General features: G+C 49.1%; 2 protein-coding genes across 8 annotated transcripts in view; one reads left to right on the forward strand and one right to left on the reverse strand.

Annotated features, from left to right (window-relative positions):
- Positions 1 to 107: 107 nt before the first annotated feature.
- Mboat7 (membrane bound O-acyltransferase domain containing 7) lies at positions 108 to 15524 on the reverse strand. 2 transcript variants are annotated; one of them, XM_021166423.2, is made up of 8 exons: positions 14717 to 15524; positions 14001 to 14079; positions 13768 to 13897; positions 13207 to 13333; positions 10529 to 10688; positions 7720 to 8080; positions 5866 to 6042; positions 108 to 1162 (listed from the first exon to the last, which is right to left on the reverse strand). In XM_021166423.2, exons 2-8 carry the CDS (start codon positions 14074 to 14076, stop codon positions 772 to 774), a joined length of 1422 nt encoding a protein of 473 aa, XP_021022082.1. In that variant the 5' UTR covers positions 14077 to 14079; positions 14717 to 15524; the 3' UTR covers positions 108 to 771. The 2 variants fall into 2 exon arrangements, with proteins under 2 accessions (XP_021022082.1, XP_021022083.1); XM_021166424.1 differs by lacking the exons at positions 13207 to 13333; positions 14001 to 14079; positions 14717 to 15524 and having other exon boundaries at positions 13768 to 13881.
- Positions 15118 to 21443, forward strand: part of Tsen34 (tRNA splicing endonuclease subunit 34) — a 7412-nt gene continuing 1086 nt past the window's right edge. Inside the window, exons 1-5 of one of the 6 annotated variants that reach the window (XM_029479638.1) lie at positions 16239 to 16422; positions 16602 to 16848; positions 16982 to 17231; positions 17368 to 17622; positions 19782 to 19827. In XM_029479638.1, coding sequence (XP_029335498.1) covers positions 16355 to 16422; positions 16602 to 16848; positions 16982 to 17231; positions 17368 to 17622; positions 19782 to 19795 — 834 coding nt within the window. In that variant the 5' untranslated portion in view covers positions 16239 to 16354 and the 3' untranslated portion in view covers positions 19796 to 19827. Of the gene's footprint in view, positions 15199 to 15612; positions 15894 to 15944; positions 16063 to 16238; positions 16423 to 16601; positions 16849 to 16981; positions 17232 to 17367; positions 17623 to 19781; positions 19828 to 21443 lie in introns of those variants that run through there. The other 5 variants (XM_021166429.2, XM_021166428.2, XM_021166427.2 and 2 more) reach the window with 5 other exon arrangements.

The following is a 21443-nucleotide window of genomic DNA, read 5'->3' on the forward strand; positions in this document are numbered from 1 at the left end:
TTCATTGCAGCCAGACCCCCCCTCCCCCCAACACACACACAAATGCCACACTGGCATTCTGGGCCAGTGTCTTTGGTTTGTTGCCCACAGTTATACTCACAAACAGATGCATGTGTAACACTTTATTGGGAAAGCTTTATACACTCTGGCCTGTGACAGGCCGAGGATGACACTGGGTGGTAGGTTGTATGGGGAGCCCAGAAATGGCTCAGGCAGAAGCTACTGTAAGCGCATTGTCCCCCTGGGCTTCTCACTTGTACATTTCAGCTTCTCCTTCAGCATGTGTAAGACCATGGTCTCTGAAACACTGGTTTGATGATAAAAACAAAGAGGAAAACAAGAAGGCTATCCCTCCCCTCTCCCAGAACCTGGCCCTGAAGTTCCTGCCCCAATACTGGGGACCCACTGGGAGTCTATCTAAGATGCCAGATGACCACTGGTCCCTGCAAGGGCATTTTTGGGAAGTGTGGCTTTTTGAACATCTGAAGATTGTTGCAGAGATAATAGGATCAAGAGTGGACAGTAATACCCTGATGTTAGCAGAGGAAGGTCTGAAAATGTCAAGATGCTGAGAGAGCCCAAGAGAAGGATACCCTAGCTTTAAATAGGAGGCAGAGGAATTATTTGGGAAGAGGGAATCCTCTCCAGGCTCTTAGCCAAACAAGGGATTCTTCAAGGGTAAAGGAAACAAACAAACAAACCAAACAAACAGCCTGGTTCATGGAATTCCCAAAAAAGCTTGAACTGGAAGGCAGGCCAATGCAGCAGAGCTCACTCTTCCCGGAGCTTTTCCTTCGCTTGGCTGCTGGTGGCCTGGGATGGTGTCTTCCTCTTGCTGGGGCTGCCCCCACCCAAAACCAGCCCCAGCCCCAGGCAGGCCAGGGCTAGAAAGTGGACCCAGAAGTAGATGGAGGCCCAGTACCGGAGTGTGTCAGCCATGGAAAGGAGCACAAAGCCCATGCACATGTAGTCGTAGGCACGCATCTTCAGGAACCAGTGGACCCAGTCCCAGGCTTTCTGGCCCCCGGGGCTCAGGTGTCTCCGCAAGGCTGACTCCAAATAGCCCTCAGCAGCCAGGCACAGCGGGATGGTCATGAAGCTTAGGTAGTAGCCAGGGTGGAGGCCATGCCAGTAGGCACTCAACAGCATGGTCCAGGCACTCCTGGAGGAGGACATTGAGTCAGGACACACAAGTTCAAGCTTCATTCCTCACCGTCTCATGCCTCCCTTCCTCAAGCCTGGGAGTACAAGGCTCAGCCCTCCTCCCTCAGATTTAGGAGTTCAGGCCCACTCTTCCTTCCTGCATCCTGAAAGCCAAAGAGGCTATGATTGTCACTGGGAACTGAACTCAGGACCCTGCATACACCAGGCAATAATGCAGCACTAAGCTGCATCCCTAGCATGCTCAGACAGCTTCTTAATAATCATATTGTTGAGCCAAGCGTGGTGTCGCACGCCTTTAATCCCAGCATTTGGGAGGCAGAGGCAGGCAGATTTCTGAGTTTGAGGCCAGCCTGGTCTACAGAGTGAGTTCCAGGACAGCCAGGGCTATACAGAGAAACCCTATCTTGAAAAAAAAAAAAAAAGAGAGAGAGAGAAAAAAATTAATTATATTGTTAAATGTACATGTGTGCACCATGTGGGTGGACAGCCACCTGAGGAGGTCAGAAGAAGGCATCAGATCCCCTGGAACTGGAATTATAGATGCTTTTTTTTTTTTTTTTGCCTGTGTATATGTCTAGGTACCATGTACGTGCTCAATACCCTTGGAGCCCAGAAGTTCCCCTGGAACTAAAATTGTGAGCTGTCATGTGGGTGCTGGGAATCAAATTCAGATCCTCTGCAAGAGCAGCCAGTGCTCATAACCACTGAGCCATCTCTCCACAACTTACTTCCCTAACTTTTCAGTCCACAAATTCTGGCTCTGACTCTGCTAAGGAGGACGGAGAGGGAAGCATCCTCTACTACATCCTCCAACAGAGCAGTGACCAGCAATTCTGGCAGGAGCAGGAGCTCATGGGTCCTGTCTCTCCTGACTGACATACCAACTCTGCAACGACAGAACCACGCTGACTGGATTATGATGAGGGCAGCAGGGCAACCAGAAGTGAACCCTGTTTATTGTACAATCTAAATTCTATTTGTAAATGCCAAGGAAATCTCTCAGCCATAGCAAAATAAATAAATAAATAAATAAATAAATAATGTAGCCAGGCATGGTGGCGCACACCTTTAATCCCAGCACTCGGGAGGCAGAGGCAGGCGGATTTCTGAGTTCGAGGCCAGCCTGGTCTACAAAGTGAGTTCCAGGACAGCCAGAGCTACAGAGAGAAACCCTGTCTGAACAAAACAAACAAACAAACAAACGTCTCCTGAAATGGGGTAGTTTAGTGGTTATACTGTATTGTTTTGTTGTTTTTTAAATTTAATTTCATTTATTTTGGTCAACTCCATGCAAGCTAGTGTCACTTGAGAAAAGGAAATCTCAATTGAGAAAATAACCCCCATCAGATTGGTCTATGCAAGTCTGTAGAGCATTTTCTTGATGACTGATGTGGAAGAGCCCAGCCTGCTATGGGCAGTGCTACTCCTGGATAGGTGGGTCTAGGTTGCAAACTGAGCAAGCCATTGAGAGCAAGCCAGCAAGCAGCACTCCTCCATGGCTTCTGCTTCAGTTCCTAGCTCCAGGCTCCTGCTTTGACTTCCTTCCATGATGACAACTGTAAGGAAAAGAAAACTATTTCTTCTTCAAGCTGCTTTTGATCATGGTGGTGTTTTATCACGGCAACAGAAACCCTAACTAAGACAGCAATGAAGCAGTTGCCTGGGGCCCTGGAAACCACAGAAATCTCCAGATGTTGCCATATGTCCCCTGAGGGTGTAGCATAATTACTGCTGATTGAAAATAAATGATCAAAATACTGGGGTGCCCTGGGCTTTCACCTGACCTTGATCCCCAGGGTTTTAATAGTGTCATCTATAACTGGTACCATTCAAATGTCCTTTTTAAAAGGACAGGGTTTCCATGTAGCTCCAGCTTGCCTCAAACTCCTGATCCTCCTGTCTCCACTTTCCAAGCGGTATTGTGTGTGTGTGTGTATGGTGTGTATACATATATATATATATATGTATGTATATATATACCACTACTTGCAATTACTACCAACTGAATTACAAACATCCCCAGCCCACACTCTTCTAACATTTATTTATTCATCTGTTTGTGTGTGTGTGTGTACAGTCCTGTGTGCCATGAATTACGTTTACTGTTCAGAGAACAACTTGCTATAGTCAGTTCTCTCATTCCCCCATGTAGTCTTGGAGATGACCACCATGTAGGCTTGGTGGCATTTGCCACCTTTACCAGTTAAGCCATGTCATCAGCATGTTTTTTTGTATGTTTGGTTTTGTTTTTATTGTTGTTGCTTGGAGATAATGTCTCACTTTGTTATCTAGGCTGGCCTTGAACTCACAATCCTCTTGCCTTAACCACCCATCCCCCGCCACCTACCCAGTGCTGTGAGCACCACCTCGCTTGGCTTCAGTGTCTCCTTCTAGCACCAATTCCTAAAGTGCCAGCATCACATTACCGTCTACCTCTCCAATGATCCCCAGGAGGATAGCCGACAGTCTCCACGTTAAAGAGAAAACTCAAGTCCTTACTCCTCCTTACACATGGCCCAACAGCTTCCTCCTGGTAGGTCTTCCCCTTCTGGAACGGCTCTCCTGTGCCCTGGGTCACTTGAGAACCCACTGCCTGGGAAGTGGGCTTCATTTCTGCTCTGCTTCTGTCAAGCCCCCTAAGCCCCAACTCTTCCCCTCAAAGCCAGTGTCAGGCCTATTAAAGAACTCCTTCCCTCCATTACTCCCATCTGTACATCCAAAGGCTCACATTCTTCTCCCTGTTTCACCTCTGCCACCCACTCACCCTCATGAATTCTCACTACAGAGCCAGATCAGATTGTTTCTAATTTTTTATGATGCTGGAGATGGAGTCCAGTACCTTGTATGCATCAGACACACAGTGCATCATTAATTTTTTTTTTAAAGATGTCAAACCTCCTACGTTACCCTCCTGAGTGCTGAGACTATAAGTGTGTGCCACCATATCTGATTCTGAGTGAATATTTTGAGATTTACTTATTTTTTAATTTATTTTATGTATGTGAGCACACTGTTCCTGTCCTCAGACACACGAGAAGAGAGGATCAGATCCCATTACAGATGGTTGTGAGCCATCATGTGGTTGCTGGGAACTGAACTCAGGACCTCTGGAAGAGCAATCAGTGCTCTTAACCACTGAGCCATCTCTCCAGCCTGAGTGAATATTTTTTAAAGAAAGCTTTATTTTTATTTGTGTGTGTATGTGTGTGCGCGTACACACGCACTCACACAAGTTGGAGTTATGCAGATGAGAGCAGTGCCTATGTAGGCCAGAACAAAGTGTGTTTGATTCCTAGGAGCTGGCGTTTCAAGTGGCTGTAACCCTGATATGAGTGCTGGGAACTGAGCTAGGATGCTCTGTGAGAGCCATACTCAATCTTAATCACTGAGTCATCTCTCCAGCTCCTAAGAGTGACTCTTTAAACCACAGTTCCCATCATGGCCAGGCAAACCTAGCTCATAAATTGTCATCATTAACTACTTATCAGGGCATCTCCGTGGCCACTGATCACACCTGGCAGTTTGGAAAGGGTTGAATGTTGGCCTTAAAAAGAAACAAACAAATAAACAAACAAAACCCCCAGAAGAATGAGAACAATTTAAGTCTGTTGGTCAGATTGAGGACTAGTCTGCAGGTCCCACCACTCAGGCCACTGGATGGGTTGAAGGCACCACTGAGTGGCAGAGTACCTGTTCTGCAGACACTTGAGCAAAATGGGAAGAAGGTGGATGGAAAAGAAACAGTTAAAAAAAAAAAAAAAAAAAAAAAAAGCTGGGCAGTGGTGGCGCACACCTTTAATCCCAGCACTCGGGAGGCAGAGGCTGGTGGATTTCTGAGTTCGAGGCCAGCCTGGTCTACAGAGTGAGTTCCAGGACAGCCAGGGCTACACAGAGAAACCCTGTCTTGAAAAAACCAGGGGGCTGGTGAGATGGCTCAGTGGGTAAGAGCACCCGACTGTTCTTCCGAAGGTCCAGAGTTCAAATCCCAGCAACCACATGGTGGCTCACAACCATCCGAAACAAGATCTGGCTCTATCTTCTGGAGTGTCTGAAGACAGCTACAGTGTACTTACATATAATAAATAAATAAATCTTTAAAAAAAAAAAAGTGTGGGGTACTATGCGTGCCTCTCCGCCTTAAAAAAAAAAAAAGAAAAGAAAAAAACCAAACTAAAACAAAACATAACCCAACCCAACAAAGTTGGCCAGGCATGGTGTCACAAACCTGAAATACCAACACTAAAGGGTCAGAGACAGGAAGGCAGCTGAAGTTTGAGACTAGTCTAGTTTATATAACAGTTAGCATTACCTTATCTGAAGGAACCTACAAGCCAGCAAGGTAACGCACACCTGTGCCACAAAGACAGTTCTGAAAGTCATAGTGGGCTACCAATCTAGATTAAGGCCAGCCTAGCCTATATGAAGCTCTGTCTACAAATAAACAAGATCTGTCAAAATAGCCCAGGGGTAAAGATACCTGTAGCCCGATGACCTAATCTCATCAATGTCTGGATCTAAGACGGACTTACTGACTACACTTGAATGAGGTAGGCCCAGAGGATTTACCTCAGAAGGCCCAAGAAACTACAATTTCCATAAGCCTTGGGCCTTAGGGCCCAGCTAGAGAAGCCCCAGACTACCATAGGTCATAATGGCAGATAAAGTTCTGCACTGTCTCTGATACCAGGTGGGCTCCCTCACCTCAAAACGTAGGAGCGGAAAGGTGCGCTCTTGTAGATGTACTGTGCCAGCCACCACTGCACGGTCATGTTCCAGTACCGCATGCCATCCCGCACACGCACGCAGAAGTCTGTGCCATAGCAGTCGATGTTACGGATGGTCTCATAGTCATACTCCAGGGAAGCTGCAATCTCCGGACTGGGGGTGGGGGTGGGAGTGGAGATGAGGATGGGGACAGACATGCAGCTCAGCCAGGCCCCTCCTGACACCTGCTTCTGTCCCAGCCCGATGCTAAAGAGGGGGTTCTGGACAGGCGACAGCTCCCTCTCTGGCTGTGACTTTCGAGGGCCACTGGGGAGGATAGGCCAGAGGGAGTCGGGTAGGTGGGGCACAATTCACTAATAGTGGTGTGCTCTTGGTAACTAGTAGGGCCTGATACAGCCACAAAAATCTTTGGAGAGTTATGGTTGCTAAGCTATCAAGTCCACTGGCAACCAAGCTCAGAAATATTGAGAATAGCTTCCAAGTATGGGCCCTTCTGAACTGTGGGGCAGAGCAGCTGCCAGTAAAGTATCCACTCTAAAAAGGTGGTTCACGGTTGCTAGGGAGATATTCTAGGCCTTGTGACTCTCAATGATCTCTGTTGCTAGGGAAGAGGCATTCCTTAGCAACAAGGCCCAGGCTGTTCAAAAAAATCTTTTCAGAAAGGACTTCTTCCCTGGTCCCTGCGATTGTTCGAGAAGTGTCCTCGAGAAAGATGCTAGGCGCCTCGCCTATGTGAACGTTCAGTGTCTTCTGGACATGGGAGGGGGACTTGTAGATTTAAAACAGCATTTAATCTCTGCCTGACTTCACTGCAGGACACCCTCCCTCTAGCAGTGAGTGGTTGATCCATGGTTACCAGGGCAGTGGTAATCAGTTTATATGAGGTGGGGGGTGCCATTACCACCAACAGGATAATGACAACCGGGGGAGATACAACCCTACCAAGGAGTGATCTATAATTTAGGAGAGGCTGCAGTCCCATTCCCTAGCAGGAAGGCTGACAATGGATTCTAGAAACAGTTCACTACTGGTTGCTAGGGACACCATTTCCCTATCAGCAAGGAGTGATGCTTGCTGAGTAGTAAGAACCTTAGTTACTAGTTTTGTGACGTTCTCAGCAAGGATGGTGCTGGAGCTTGGGGTAGCTTTACTGGTAAAGGGAAAGCCTCAGCAACCGGGGAAGACAACCGGTGGTTGCTGAGAACCGTGCTCTCCACAGCTGGAGGAGAGCAGCCAAAGATGTTACTTCCTTACAAATAGGGCAACTGGGAGGTGCTGTGTGAGAACATCCCATGGTGAGCTGCTCGCTCTAAGCAAGGCAGGCAGTTCACAAACAGGCACAAACAGCAGGGCTCTCAGCAGGAAGGAAGGAAGGAAGGAAGGAACCAAGGTTGCTAGGGATATGGCATTCTCAGCAGAGGGGCTGTTCAATTGCTAAGGAATGGTTTCCCTAAACACAGATGATGGACCCACTACTACCAAAGGATAGTATCTCTAGCAACTGGGAACAGCCTGGATCTTGGGGTGACTCTTCCATAGCAACACAGGGTAAGTATGTGGTTGCTAAGATACCATTTTCCTTTCCCTAGCAATAGAGGACAATTAGCCATACTGAGGGGTGACGAATGCAACAAGGGGCAATCTGTAGGTACCAGAAACACATAGTTTCCCTAGTGGCCAGGGAAGGCAGGTGATAGTCACCAGGGGGGCAATACGCTGCCAACCACTGCTGGTTGCCCTACACCCTGCTCCCTTCCCTACTAGGGGCAGAGCCAACCCTTGGTGGTGGGGCCTGCTGGGTCTTGGGAAGCCTCCCTCCCGCCGCCTGACCTGCTAGGGGGTGGGCATTGGAGGGTGGGGCCGCCCCCGGCCCGGGCTTTGGCAGCCACAGGGTAGGCCCCGAAGCCCGCGGCAATGCAACCGCACTCGGCCGCAATCCAGGCCACGTAGAAGCGCATGCGGAAGGCGAAGAAGACCGGGATCATGTAGAAGAGGCGGGTGGGCAGCGGGCGGGCGTAGAAGGCGTCCTCACGCACAGCTTCCAGTGGGAAGAGATGGGAGGACAGCAGGAAGAGCAGGCCAAAGAGCGGGGCTGGCCAGGCGCGGCGCAGCAGGGGCCTCAGGCTGGGCACGGCTTCCGGGAAGGGCTGTTCCAGCCAATCCAGGTAGGTGCGGTAGCGGAAGAATGGGCCTGTGGAGGTGGCAAGGAGCAGGTGGTTGGATGCTGTGTATCTGAGCCTACTGGGGAGGTGGGAGGTGAAAGGAGGAGGAGGACGGAGAGATGGGAAAAGGGGGGAGGGGAGTAAGTGGAAGAGTTGGGGACAGAAGGTCTGTAAACGGAAGAACCACAGAGAAGGGGAGACATGGAGAGCTGGCCCAAGGGAAGGGAAGGGAAGGGAAGGGAAGGGAAGGGAAAGGAAGGGGAGGGGAGGGGAAGAGGGGGGAGAGAGGCAGACAGATACCAGGAAACCAGTGTAGATATCCCTACAGGGAAGAGCTGGTTCCTGACCACTTTTCATAAGCTCCTTCTGGATGCTGAGAGGGCTTGGGCAGTAGAGGGGAGACAAGCAGGGAAAGGAGATGAGTTGAGGTTCTTGAGGGATGACGGGATATGGACCAGGAAGCATCGATGGGGAAATGAATGAAAAGATGGATGCTAAAGCCCTTGCATGTTCACCACAGACCACGAGTATGGTTCCATTTACATCTTTATAGACAGAAGTCAATCAGTGGTCTGCAGGGATGGAAGAGGTTTGGTGTTGATGACTAAAGGTTAGGTGGCTCCTTTTCAAAGACAAGGCTGTTCTGCAAACAAATACACACTGGTGGTGGTCTCACAAGTCTACGGATATATAAAAGCCAGTGAGTTGGGGCATTTTAAATGGATGCACATGTGAATAACAGCTCCATAATGTTGTAATAAAAAAAATAGACAAAGAGAAAACCAGGGCCGCGGATTATCGGTCAGTGGTAGACATCTATCTAACATGCATAGGCTCTGGGTCCAATCCCCAGTATCACATACAACAACAGAGACAAATAAGCAGTCTGACAGGCATGGTGGTGTACTCCCGTAATCCGAGGCCCTGAAAGGCTGAGCCAGGTCCTCAGTTTAATTAAGACCAGCCTGGATTATCTATATAGGGAGACCCTGGCTCAGACAAAACAAAGGGGGCTGGAGAAATAATGAAGTAGAATGTTTACTGGTCTCCCAGAAGCCCAAAGTTTGGGTCCCAATTCACCTGTTGGGTGGTTTATAATTGTAATTTCAACTCCAGGGAATCCAAATCCCTCTCTTGACCTCTATGGGCATTGTGACATGGAGTACATAGAAACAAGCAAGCACACACACATACACATATATTTCTAAAAATAAATAAGTCAAAAAAAGCAAGATGACTTAGTGGGTAAAGGCATACACACAGAAGTGAGCACGGGAGTGCTATCCCTGATTTTACAAGATGGCAGGCGAGAACCAGTTTCAGAGCATTGTCCTCTGACTACCACACGCACAAGTACACACGTACACACACACACACACACACACACACACACACACAAAGAGAGAGAGAACATTTAAAAAATTAAAAACAAAAGGAACAAAGCCAACACCTGTGAGGTATGTCTAGCAATGTAGCTCAGTTGGTAGAGAACCTGCCTGGCATCAGTCCTAGCACCAAACAAACCCATCATGATGACTTTCTGAGTCAGGTCAGGTGGTATACACCTGTAATGTCACTTACCCAAGAAGCTAAGGTAGGACAATTGAATGGCCAAGCCTATATGTAGAGGTCTTGTCTCAAGATAAAAAAATGTTGCACAGCCATGGTAGTGTACACCTTTAAATCCCAGCGCTCAGGAGGCAGAGGCAGGCAGATCTCTCTAAGTCTGAGGTAGGCCAGCCTGGTCTACAGAGTGAGTTGTAGGACAGCCAGGGCTACACAGAGAAACCCTGTCTTGAAAAACAAATAAACAAAAAGGTAAAGAATTTACTTGTGAGGCAGAGGTAGGCAGATCTCTGTGAGTTTTTTGTTTGTTTGTTTGTTTTTGTTTTGTTTTGTTTTTTTGAGACAGGGTTTCTCTGTATAGCCCTGGCTGTCCTGGAACTCACTTTGTAGACCAGGCTGGCCTCGAACTCAGAAATCCGCCTGCCTCTGCCTCCTGAGTGGTGGGATTAAAGGCGTGCGCCACCATGCCCAGCTCTCTGTGAGTTTTGAGGCCACCCTGCTACATAGAGAGTTTCAGAATAAACATAGGCTACATAGAGAAACCCTGTCTAAACTAAAACCAAACCAAACCAAAAGGCGAGGATATAGAACTCAGTTCTTGAGCATTTGCCTGGAGGAAAAGATATATTTTCTGAAACTGAAAGATCCTGGGTTAGGAATATTTACTCCATGGATGGCAGAAACCCAGGCTTACATAGGCCTGTCTCCTTTAACTCTCCTATTGGCACCCTAACAGGAGAAAAAGGAAGCAATCCTTCAGGATTAGTTCCCACAGTAGACAGATATGCTCTGACAGGACAGTAGCTGACTGAGTGTAGGTAGCCTAGGACAGAGCCAGGGACATAACACAGGAACAGAACTCTGGGTAGAGCGAGGCAGAGGATGACCCAGAGTGCTGGGCAGGCACTCACCTGTCATGATTCCCACGTAACAGTAGCTATAGCTGAGTGTCTCCATCAAAGAGGGGACATCAGGCAGGAGGCCCAGCGTAGGCTCCTTGTGGAAGCCGGAGGCTATTTCCTTTCTCTGAGCCAGATGCAGATCCTGGACTTCACTAGCTAGACTCACCAACTGTGGGAAGAGAGAGGAAGGCAAGTGATTGGCGTCCCCGGCCATCTTCACATCCACTTCATCTCAGCCTATGCGGTAGGGCTGAGGTCCTACCTCACGGGTGACACTGCATTTCTATTTCTTTCTCTTTTTAAAAGATTTATTTATTTTATGTGAGTACACTGTCGCTGTCTTCAGACACACCAGAAGAGGGCGTCAGATCTCATTACAGATGGTTGTGAGCCACCGTATAGTTGCTGGGATTTGAACTCAGGATCTCTGGAAAAGCACACAGTGCCTTAACCTCTGAGCCATCTCTCCAGCCCAACACTGCATTTCAAGGGTGGTAGAAGGTAGTTGGTGGCTATCCTCAGGGCTCAGTTCTAGACCCTTTTCTTCTTCTTTCTTTTTCTTACTTTAAAAAAGAATATATTTATTTACATCTTAAATGCTCTCCTATGTCCAAGTGTCCCCTCCCCCACCCCTCACTTTCTCCTCTGAGAGGGTGCTCCCCGAAACTCCCCAGCACATCAGGTTTCTGCAGGGTCAGGTGCTTCCTCTTCACTGCGGCAGACAAGAAAGCCCTATGTGCTGGGGGATTCGGTCCAGCCCATGTACAGGGTAACCATGTATGCTCTTTGGTTAGTGGCTCAGTCTCTGAGAGCTGCCAGAATCTTCCTCTCTACTATCTCTTTCTCTCTCTCTCTCTTTTTTCTTTCTGCTTTCATACAACTCCACAGCTTGTTTGCTTGCTTGCCTGCCTGCCTGCCTTCCTTCTTGTTCTAGTGCTTAGACACAGGGCCTTGCAAACATTATGTAAGCGCTTTAACACTGAGCCACATCCCAGCCCCACCCCCCGCCCCCTTTTATATTTTGAAACAAAGACATGCTAAATTGTTCAGGCTGGCCTTGAACTTGTGGTCTTCCCAGCTCCCCTTTAGGAGAGCTGAGATTATATTCCTTTCTGACTCCACTGGGTAGGGATAGGGGGGTAAAGATGTCCCAACTGCCCTTCTAGATCTACTCAACCTATCTTAGCCTGAGACAAAACTCTTAAAAGGCCACATCTGTGTCCTGCTTCATGTTAGTCTCAGTGGACAGAGCCCCAGCAGATAGAGAGAGGCAAGAGAACCAAGCCAGCACTTCTCCTACTTCTCCCTGATTTCAAGGGGTAGAATGGGGTTCTTTTCCCTTTTAGGCTCCACAACATACAGTTCTTCCCCTGACCCAGCTATTGGTCCAGCTTTTTATTTTATTTTTTAAAGAATACTGTCTCCTTTTCACCAAGCCATTGTCATAACCCAAACCCCTCTAATCATCCTCAGAGCAACATGTCCCACGTGAATCGGATCACCTGCCTACAGCCCACAGTGTATGTAGATCAAGCTGCTTCACAGTCACCTGACTTTCTGTTCCAGGCAGGGTCTTATATATCCAGACTACTCTCAAACTCCTCATTCTGCGGCCTCACTTCCCGAGAGCTGGGATTGCCACTGTCCACCACCCCTGAGCCTTTTGGGTTTTTTGTTTTTGTTTATTCGAGAGCCACTCAGTCTCGGTGTCAGGATTCAAACTTAGGTCAAAAACAAACAAACAAACTGCTTCCTGAGGGGTATCGTGCGCCACAGGCCACAGTGGCCTGGCTTCTGTTGCCCATTCAGCCACATGCTATTCAGAAAGTGTGTGGACGTGGCCAGCATAGTTTGCAATGCCCAGCCTGTTCCTATCTACATGTGCAGGTTCGTACACACCCAAAAGGCACCTCTTCCAATGCACAGCTGACCAATCTCTGCCTAATGTTGTGTCTGCCATAAGAACAAAGATCTCTGGAGAAACCAGTTCTCAGCCTGGCTGGACTGTCCATGGCTATGTTGCTGGAGCCTAGAGCATAGCAAGCGCTCATGGCTGTCGTCGTCCGGGCTGGGGACTGATGACAGTCACTTCTTGCCCTTTTCTTAGGTGATTAAGATTCAGATCCATGGCCAAGAATGTAGCTCATTTGGTCAAGTGCTTGCCTAGTGTGTTGAGGTCCTTGGCTTGAGTCCCCAGAACCATAATAAACCAAGCACAGTGGTGCAAGCCTACAATTCTGGCACTCGGAAGTTGGAGGCAGAATCAAAAGTTCAGTGTCTTTAAAAATGAAAAACCAAACCTGCACTTTGTCCCAGCTTTGAGCCCTTGGGCCAGATACCTTCTCTATAGAGTAATTTTCCTCCTTGGAGGACGGTTTGCTACAGACTCAAGAAGAGCATGTTAGCAAAACACACTGGGAAGGTAGATTCTAGGTGTGCCAAATGGCTTGTGATAGAGCACTCAGGTTATCTCCTTACCCTGCAATGAGTGGAGAGGTGAAGACCTGCTCCAGAGGATGTGGGAGGTGAACTCTGTCCCCAGGGAAAAGTGAAGTCCCAAGCTTAGGGTTTGTGAAAGATAAAACTCCACAGCCCTCCCCCTACTATGTGAAAGCCTGGGAGGAGAAAGCAAGGAGGCTCCCCAGCTCCCAGGGAGACTAAAGGAAGTAGTGTTCGCCAAGTCTCACCTTCAGTGTCAACAGCAGCTGGACAGCATTGGTGAAGGGCGTGGGAGTGGGCAGGCCCAGCAGGCTGAGGGCTCGGAAGAAGAGGAGATAGGAGAAGGTCCAGGCAAGAGCCAGGGCATGGCAGGAGCTAGGACAGAGGTGGGAAGTCATAGTGTTGGGTACAGGGACCTTAGCCTCTGTTTCCTTCTCCTGAGTCTGGCTTCATCACCCACGCCTGCCCCCGCCCACATTCAGACAGAGAAGAAGAGGTGAGAAGACTGGTGGGTAACAGAGACAGAAGAGGCACAGCCAGAGATAAGAAAAGAATGACGGGCATTAAGAGAAGCTTCTGGAAAAAGGCACTTCAGCCAGAGCCCAGCCTGACTGAGCTACGGAAGTCAGTCTGCCACATGGATACTGAGGACTGGGGCAAAGACACAAACAAGGTGGGAGAGGAAGAAAGATGGCCAAGGCATAGCAACACACAGCAAGAGACTAAAGGAGAAGAAATGGAAGACCCGAAGAGGAAACAGGCTGCTGCTTCTCTGCATCCTTTTTCCTTTCTCACCACCTAGTTCTCACCAGGGCTGGGCCTGAATGAGGGCCCAGGTTCCCAAGATGGTGATCAGAGAATGCAAACTGTGGGGGCCACAGGTGAATAAGGTGAGCCCCAGGCCCACAGCTGCTGCCCCCCATCTCTTCAGCCCAGGTCCTGAAAGGAAAAGGTAAAGTATAAGCCTAGAACCTTCGGGAGAGGCGATTCCCACCCCAGCTCCCTCACCCTAATTTTCCACTAGACAAGGAACCTGACTCACCAGCTTTCTTAAAGAGGAAGCCAACAGGGATGGAGATAAGAAGGACCATTAGATATGTCCATTCTTCGGGTGTCATGGTCTGGGGGAGGAAGGACTCACAGTGAGAACCAGTATTCCAGTCCCTTCCTCTTTTGAAGACAGTAGAATCCCCTACTTTTGAGAACCCAGGACTCCAGCTCACTCTTCCTTCCCGGACCCAAGAATTAAGCCCCCACCCCACCCCTTTGCCAATGTTGAAATCAAAAGTACTTCTACTTCCATTTATGACCCACACCTTCCGGCCAGAAAAACAATCCTTCACAACACCCCTCTTCTCTGAGAGCCCAGGAATCTGTATCATCCTCACCCTCCTGAGTACATTGGAGCCCTTCAGGGTTCTGTCTGGATCCCCAATTTCCTCTGCGTCTTACAGGACCCAGTACTCCCACTCCCGCCCAGGTCGGAAAAGCCCAGCATTTAGCATCCTGTTCTCCAAGCTCCGAGCTCTGGGCTCCTCTTTAAGCCGTACCTCGGAGAGAAGGCAATGACCCTGTACGATCTGCAAGCACCTTTCGTAGCCCAGCCCCGCGCAGCGAAGCCCAGCGTGTATCCGATTCCGCCTCGGCAGATCCACAGGCGGTTACGCCACCCAGCCGGGCCACGCTCCGGGCGCCGTCCCCGCACCCCGCCACCCTACGATCTTCGTGACGCCGCCATGCAACCCAACCTGGGCCCACCTGAACCGTCCGCGGGCCAGGAGACTGCGGAGCCCCTTTTCGAGGCCGCCTCGGCTCGCGCCACGCCTCCCCAGCTCAGCACGCCCCCGCACTGTCGGCTCTGGAGGGCGCCGGCAGGGCTGCGCGGTCCAGGCCCCGAGAGCCGCGGCTGTACGAGTTACAGCACCGCAAGAAAGGTACCCAGAACACCACTCTGCCGCAAGATGCCCGTCGCGATCTTTCTAGGAGGCCCCCGGGCAAAGAGCTGCCAGTACGTGAAGGGGCGGGGTTTCGGGTCAGAGAGGCGGGGCCAAGATCTTCGAGTCCAGTTGAGACTTGAGGAGGAGGAGGGACTTGGAGCTCAGCTTTCGGAAAGAGACAGACTTTCAGCTTCGGATTCCTTCGGGCACACTCGGTCATTCAAACTCTCGGCTTGGAGGTGGTGCCACAGCTTCGGCTTACTTCGGAGATAGCCGAGTTCCAAAGTCACGGCTCGGAATTAGGTGCGTTTACAAACTCGGCCGGATGTAGGCGGGACCACACACTTCGGCTTGATTCGGAAATAATCGGGTCCAAAAGTCGTGGTGGTGTAGTGTTAGGCGGGCTCAAGAACGCAGCACGAAGTAGGCGGGACCGCATGCTTCGGCTTACTTCGGAGATAGTCGGAACCAGCCGGGGTCCGAGAGTCAAAGAACCACGGGGTGTGGGCGGGATCGCATATTTGGACTTACTTCAGATAGCTGAATGCTTTTTCAGGTCACGGTCAAATGACAGTGAGGGCAGAAGTTTTGGCCTAACTTTGGAAATAATAGAGTGTCAGTAGACTTAACAGGCTGAGCTAATAGTCTTGAGGGAGGAAGGCGGAGCCACAGAAGACCGGAAAAAGACGAAGGGGCGGGGCCGACATGACTCGTGGATTTGGGGGCGAGGCCAGAGCAATGACCCTCAAGGTCCCACTTGTGCAGACCGGAGTGGCAGTGAGGGCTTTCTTGGCTTTTCCGCTTTGCTGACCTGACGGGATGACGGAGGACGCGCTACGTAGGGCCAGCTCCGCCTTAGCCGAGAGTTGGTGTTGGCTAGGGGTTGACTTATTGCCTCTGCCTGAGGACAGTAGGACAGATTGAAAGGGAGCCACGACGTGCACTGCACCTCGAGTGCGACTGTGGATTCAATCGTAATTGTGAACTCCTTAAATTGGGTAGGAAGTGGGCGGGGCCACAGCTGGAAGAATGATGGGATCTGGCTAGGCTCGAATGCTGAACCTTTTGCAACTTAGAGGGGGTGGTTGATTCTACTGGGCCGCGATCTCCCGCACGCGTTCGGGAATAGAGTCGAGATCTTCCGAAGGCTGAAACGCTTGCGTTCGGGTAGGCAGGACTCCCGATTGAGCCGAATTTAGGATGCTGGAACATCGAACAGCTGGCGCAAGACAGGACTGGGTTTCTTTTAAAGTCCGACTCAGAATAGGCGGGAAAGGCGAATCTGGGAACTTCGAAAGGGGAGGGGCTGGGCTCCAAGTATTTAGAAGAGGGTGTGGCTTGAGCAAACCACCCTACATAGAGGTTCTGAGATTCGACGGACGCATAAGAAAGAAGACACCCACTTTGCAAAAAGGGCGGTGCACCACTATGGCGGGAGGTCTCTCTGAGGGGACGAGAGATGGTGGTACGCTTTGGCAGAGAAGATGGTCACCTGGAGCTGAGGGGGAGCGGAACCGTGGGACCTGGGTGAGGGGCGTGGTCTTAACTGGTCCCTGGGTAGATCTTGGCTTGGGAGGGAGGGGCAGGTGGCAACCCCAGCCCCGCCCCTTGGGGGCGAGGGGCGGGGTCTTGCGCTGAGGGCGTGGAAGACTTCAGTCGGGTCGGTGGGGCTGTTTGGGTGACCGCGACGCACCCCCACTCCGCAGGAAGATGCTGGTGGTGGAGGTCGCTAATGGCCGCTCGCTGGTGTGGGGAGCCGAGGCCGTGCAGGCGCTGCGGGAGCGTCTGGGAGTCGGGGGACGCACGGTGGGCGCCCTGCCCCGCGGGCCCCGCCAGAACTCGCGCCTGGGCCTTCCGCTTCTGCTGCTGCCTGAAGAAGCCCGGCTCCTGGCCGAGATAGGCGCCGTGACCCTAGTCAGCGCCCCGCGCCCGGACCCCCGCAACCATGGCTTGGTAAGAAACGAAAGGCCCTGATAGTGGGAAGGCCTGGGAGGGCCTGTTGGAAGGTTGTAAACTGGTCAGAATTCCTGTCTTCCTAAGGGACTGCAGGATGTGTCTTGGGGTTCCAGTTAAGTTTACTTCTCAGGCCCTAGCATCGTTCAAACGCCAGCAAGAGCAGAGTTTCCAGGATCAGAACACTTTGGCAGCCGAGGCCCGGGAGACCCGGCGTCAGGAGCTTCTAGAGAAGATCGTAGAGGGCCAGGCTGCCAAGAAGCAGAAGCTGGAACAGGATTCAGGGGCAGATGAAGAAGGCCAAGAAGCCGGTGGAAGTGAGGCTACCCAAGGGAGTGAGACCAGTGATGATGGCCAGCCTTCTGCGGAGCAGGAGGGAGCAGGTGAGATTTTAGGATTTAGAGTTAAAATTTGGGGCAGGAGGGAGGGAAACTTTGGAGAATTTTAGTTGGATTTTTCTGGCGGTAAGGAGACCTTGTGGACTCAGTAAATTCTTTTTGCTCCCCGCCCCATCCCTAGATTCATCTCCCCAACCAGGACCTTCAAATGGGGTGACTCCCTTGCCCAGATCAGCCCTGCTTATCCAGCTGGCCACTGCCAGGCCTCGACCTGTAAAAGCTAAGCCTCTGGACTGGCGTGTGCAGTCCAAAGACTGGCCCCACGCTGGCCGTCCTGCCCACGAGCTGCGCTACAGCATCTACAGAGACCTGTGGGAGAGAGGCTTCTTCCTCAGTGCAGCAGGGAAGTTTGGTGGTGACTTCCTGGTCTATCCTGGTGAGTTTGGGTTGGGGCTCTGGTGGCTGTACCTTTTCTAATGGTCTTTATTTGTTGTGCATTTTCTTTTCTGTCCCATTTCTTCTCCCAGGGGACCTAAAACAGGACAACAAATATGCCAGAATTCTCTTGAACTCATGGAGAGTAGTCTTGTCAAACACAGGTTCTCTTCCCGGAGCCAAAATTAGCTTGGAATTTGCTATACCTCACAGGTTAGCCTTGGAATGTGAGGTCTTCCTTCCTCTACCTCCCAAGTGCTGGAATTGCAGGCATGAGTCACAACACCTGGCTTAATGTAGTAACTTCATAACTACTGTCTGTGATCTAGAAATTGATTTAGAAATCCTTACTTACATGCACAAAACATATGAGCGCATTCATTGCAGGATTCTTTATAGAATTAAAAGATTAAAAGTAGGGAAGTTACTGATGATAAGTTAGGAAGAAAACATAGTAATTAAGCTGGAAGAAATGGTGTATGCCTTTAGTCCCAGCCAAGCTGCATAGTGAGACAGCCTCAAAACAAAAGCCAGAAAAACAACAAACAACAACAAACCAGTTGTGGCCAGGCAGTGGTGGCCCATACCTTTAATCCCAGCACTCAGGAGGCAGAAACAGTTAAAACTCTGTGAGTTTGAGGCCAGCATGAAACCCTATCACGAAAAATCAAATCAAACAAACCAAAACAAAAAACCAGCTGTCTGGGAAACAGTATTAGTTATCAGAGAATTAATGTATGGGATTAGAGTTGGGTATTGTGCATGCATCTAATCTCAGCTCTAGATAAGTGGAGACGTAGCCAGTTGAGGCTAGCTTTGTCTACATGGCACCTTGTCTTAACAAAGAAAAGGAAAAGGCGGCCACATGTGATGGCCATATTTGTAGTCCTAGCACGTGAGAGTGTGAGAGAGAAGGATTGCTACAAGTTTGAGACCTGCATAAGCAACATAGTGAGTTCAGGCCAGCCAGGGCTGGGGATCAAGACTGTCTGGAAAAAAAAGAAAATAAAGCAGTAGGGTCATCTATATGAAAAGTATAATTACAAATGGAAAAAATCCCAGCACTCGGGGGGCAGAGGCAGGCAGATTTCTGAGTTCGAGGCCAGCCTGGTCTACAAAGTGAGTTCCAGGACAGCCAGGGCTACACAGAGAAACCCTGTCTCAAAAAACAAAACAAAACAAAAAAAGGAAAAAAATGACCGGTAGTTGAAAATGTATGGTACATTATATTTTGATATGGAGATGCAGATGCGTACATTGCAACTTAAGTACCCTCGAACATCGAAGTTCCAGTTAGGTCTGAGTATGCTCATGTGTGCCTGTGTCCCCAGCTACTTGGGAAACTGAAGCAGAATTTCTTGGATGTGAGAGTTAAAAACCAATCTATGAAACACAGGTGAGATTTCCTGTCCTCAGACAAAGCCACTGCAGCTTAAAATGACTAGTTGAAATCAGTTAATTACCTAATCTCATACCTTCCTTGTTTGTTTATTTAATTTTGAGGCAGGGCTCATTGTGTAGCTCTGGCTGACCTAGAACTTGCTATGTAGATCACAGTAGCCTAGAATTCAAAGAGCCTGCCTCTGTCTCCCAGGTGCTCAGGCTAGTCTTGTATACCACCATGCCTGAGATTCCTAGAAGTTTTTGAGTTAAGGTCTACTATGTAAGCTTGGCTGGCTTCAGGCTCACAGAGATCTATCTACCTGTCTCCAAGTGCTGGGATCAGTGGTATCTGCAACCATATCAGGACTTTCTTTCTGTCTTGTCTTTTTTTTTTAAATTTTTATGTGCATTGCCTGTTACACGTTTGTGTAAGGGTGTTGGATCCCCTGGACTAGAATAGTCCAATAGATAGTTGTGAACTGCCATGTGGGTGTTGGGAATTGAATTCTTCTGAAAGAGCAGCCAGTGCTCTTAACCACCAAGCTGGCTCTCCAGTCCCTCTTTTTTTTAATGTACAGTCTCACTATTGAATCCCAAGCCGGTTGGTATCCAGTTTCCCACATGACACAGTTGGAAGCATTGAGCTTCTTGCTTGAGCCTTCTATGTGTTAGGATGACAATATAAGCCACCACACACAGCTCTAATCTACACTAAATAAGTTGAACCATAAGCTAAACTATTTGTTCTTTTCTTGCTTCTTTTCTTTCCTTTGGCAGGGTGGTGCATGTAACCCTGGCTGACCTCAACCGTGTGAGTGCTGAGGTGATTAAAATGCATAAGCATTCATGCCCGGCACTGACCAATTCATTCTGATATGTCAATATTTCTAAAACAGTGAGTACTTGTATATGGGACATGGAGAGAATCCTTGCCTCTTTGAAACAGTGTCTAAAGCCTCAGTCACTCTAATGCTTCTAAGTTTATTTCTAAATTTTACCTGAGGCTCAAAGCTGCTAAGCCTCCAGGAAGACAGTTACAGGTTTAGTTTCTCAAGCATTTTGATATACCCTCTCTGCTGGCTGGAACCCTGTAACAGCCACAGAGCCTCATTACTGCCTAGGCTCTGCCAAGAACCCAGCTGCCAGGCAGGGACATAGCAACAGTTTCCCTTAGAGGGCTGCAGTCTCATGGTTTAGATTCTCATTCCACCCCTCTTAAAGATTTGGATTTCATTTCTGTTTTCTTTTTATGTTTTGTATATGTACATGTCTGTGTGGATGTCTAAGGAGACTTGTAGATGGCATTGGATTCCCTGGACCTGGAGTTACAGGCACTTGTGAGCTGTCTGATGTATGTGTTGGGAGCTTAGCACTCGGGTCCCTCTGGAAGAATGGCTTGAGTTCTTAATCGTTTGGCCATCTCTCCAGTTCTATATTTTAAATTTTAATTTATTTATTTATTATATGTAAGTACACTGTAGCTGTCTTCAGACACTCCAGAAGAGGGCGCCAGATCTCGTTACAGATGGTTGTGAGCCACCATGTGGTTGCTGGGATTTGAACTCTGGACCTTTGGAAGAGCAGTCGGGTGCTCTTACCCATTGAGCCATCTCATCAGCCCCACTATTTGAATCTTTTTGGGGGTCATTCTATTAACTATTTTTATTTTATCATTATCATTTATTTGATTTTTTTTTAAGACAGTTGTTTCTCTGTGTAGCAGCCCTAGCTGTTCCGAAACTTACTCTGTAGACCAGGTTGATTTTTAGCGCACAGAGATCTGCCTACCTCTGCCTCCCCAGTGCTGGGGTTAAAGGCATTTGCCACCATGATGGGCTTTAATTTTTGCACTATCCTAGTATAAAATCTTTTCCTTTCCTAGCCTATTAGAGTCTCAGACTGATCCCGTTTTTCGTTTTATGACTGCAGTACTGGGGATCAGACCTTGCTTGTGCTACATAAGTGGTCTTTTAATAAGCTGCATCCTAGTACTTGTGCCCTTTAAAAAAATCTTGGCTTTGTTTCTTTTGTTTATTTTTCATATTTTATTTTATTTTATTTTATTTTATTTTTTGGTAAAATCTCTTTATGTTACCCAGGTTGGTCTTAAACTCCTAAGCTCAAGGAGTATTGTGTTATGCCCCCACCCCACCCCAAGCCTCAGTGCTTGAGGGTACAAGTGCATCTCCCCACATCTTTTAATCATGGTAGTTGTGTATTGTTTAGTCTCATAGATAGATATGCCTTGTACCATGGAAGGAACCATTCTGTACTTTCTATTCTGTTTCTTAGCCATTGTGAAGCCATCTTGGGTCATCAAAACCAGCCTGGGACACATGAAATCTGTGTCTCAAAAAAGGAAAAAGAGAAGCCGGGCGTGGTGGCGCACGCCTTTAATCCCAGCATTTGGGAGGCAGAGGCAGGCGGATTTCTGAGTTT

The sequence above is a fragment of the Mus caroli genome, chromosome 7, assembly GCF_900094665.2.
Source record: "Mus caroli chromosome 7, CAROLI_EIJ_v1.1, whole genome shotgun sequence".
In the NCBI taxonomy this organism is placed as follows: domain Eukaryota; kingdom Metazoa; phylum Chordata; class Mammalia; order Rodentia; family Muridae; genus Mus; species Mus caroli.

Bases quoted from the DNA above. Each gene is read 5' to 3' on its own strand.
- Mboat7 (XM_021166423.2), bottom strand. From the start codon at position 14,076: ATGACACCCGAAGAATGGACATATCTAATGGTCCTTCTTATCTCCATC. The intron at 10,689-13,206 runs GTGAGACTTGGC...CTCTTCCCACAG, and splicing joins AGCTGCTGTTGACACTGAAG to TTGGTGAGTCTAGCTAGTGA. The intron at 6,043-7,719 runs GTCAGGCGGCGG...CCCCACCCCCAG, and splicing joins CAATGCCCACCCCCTAGCAG to TCCGGAGATTGCAGCTTCCC.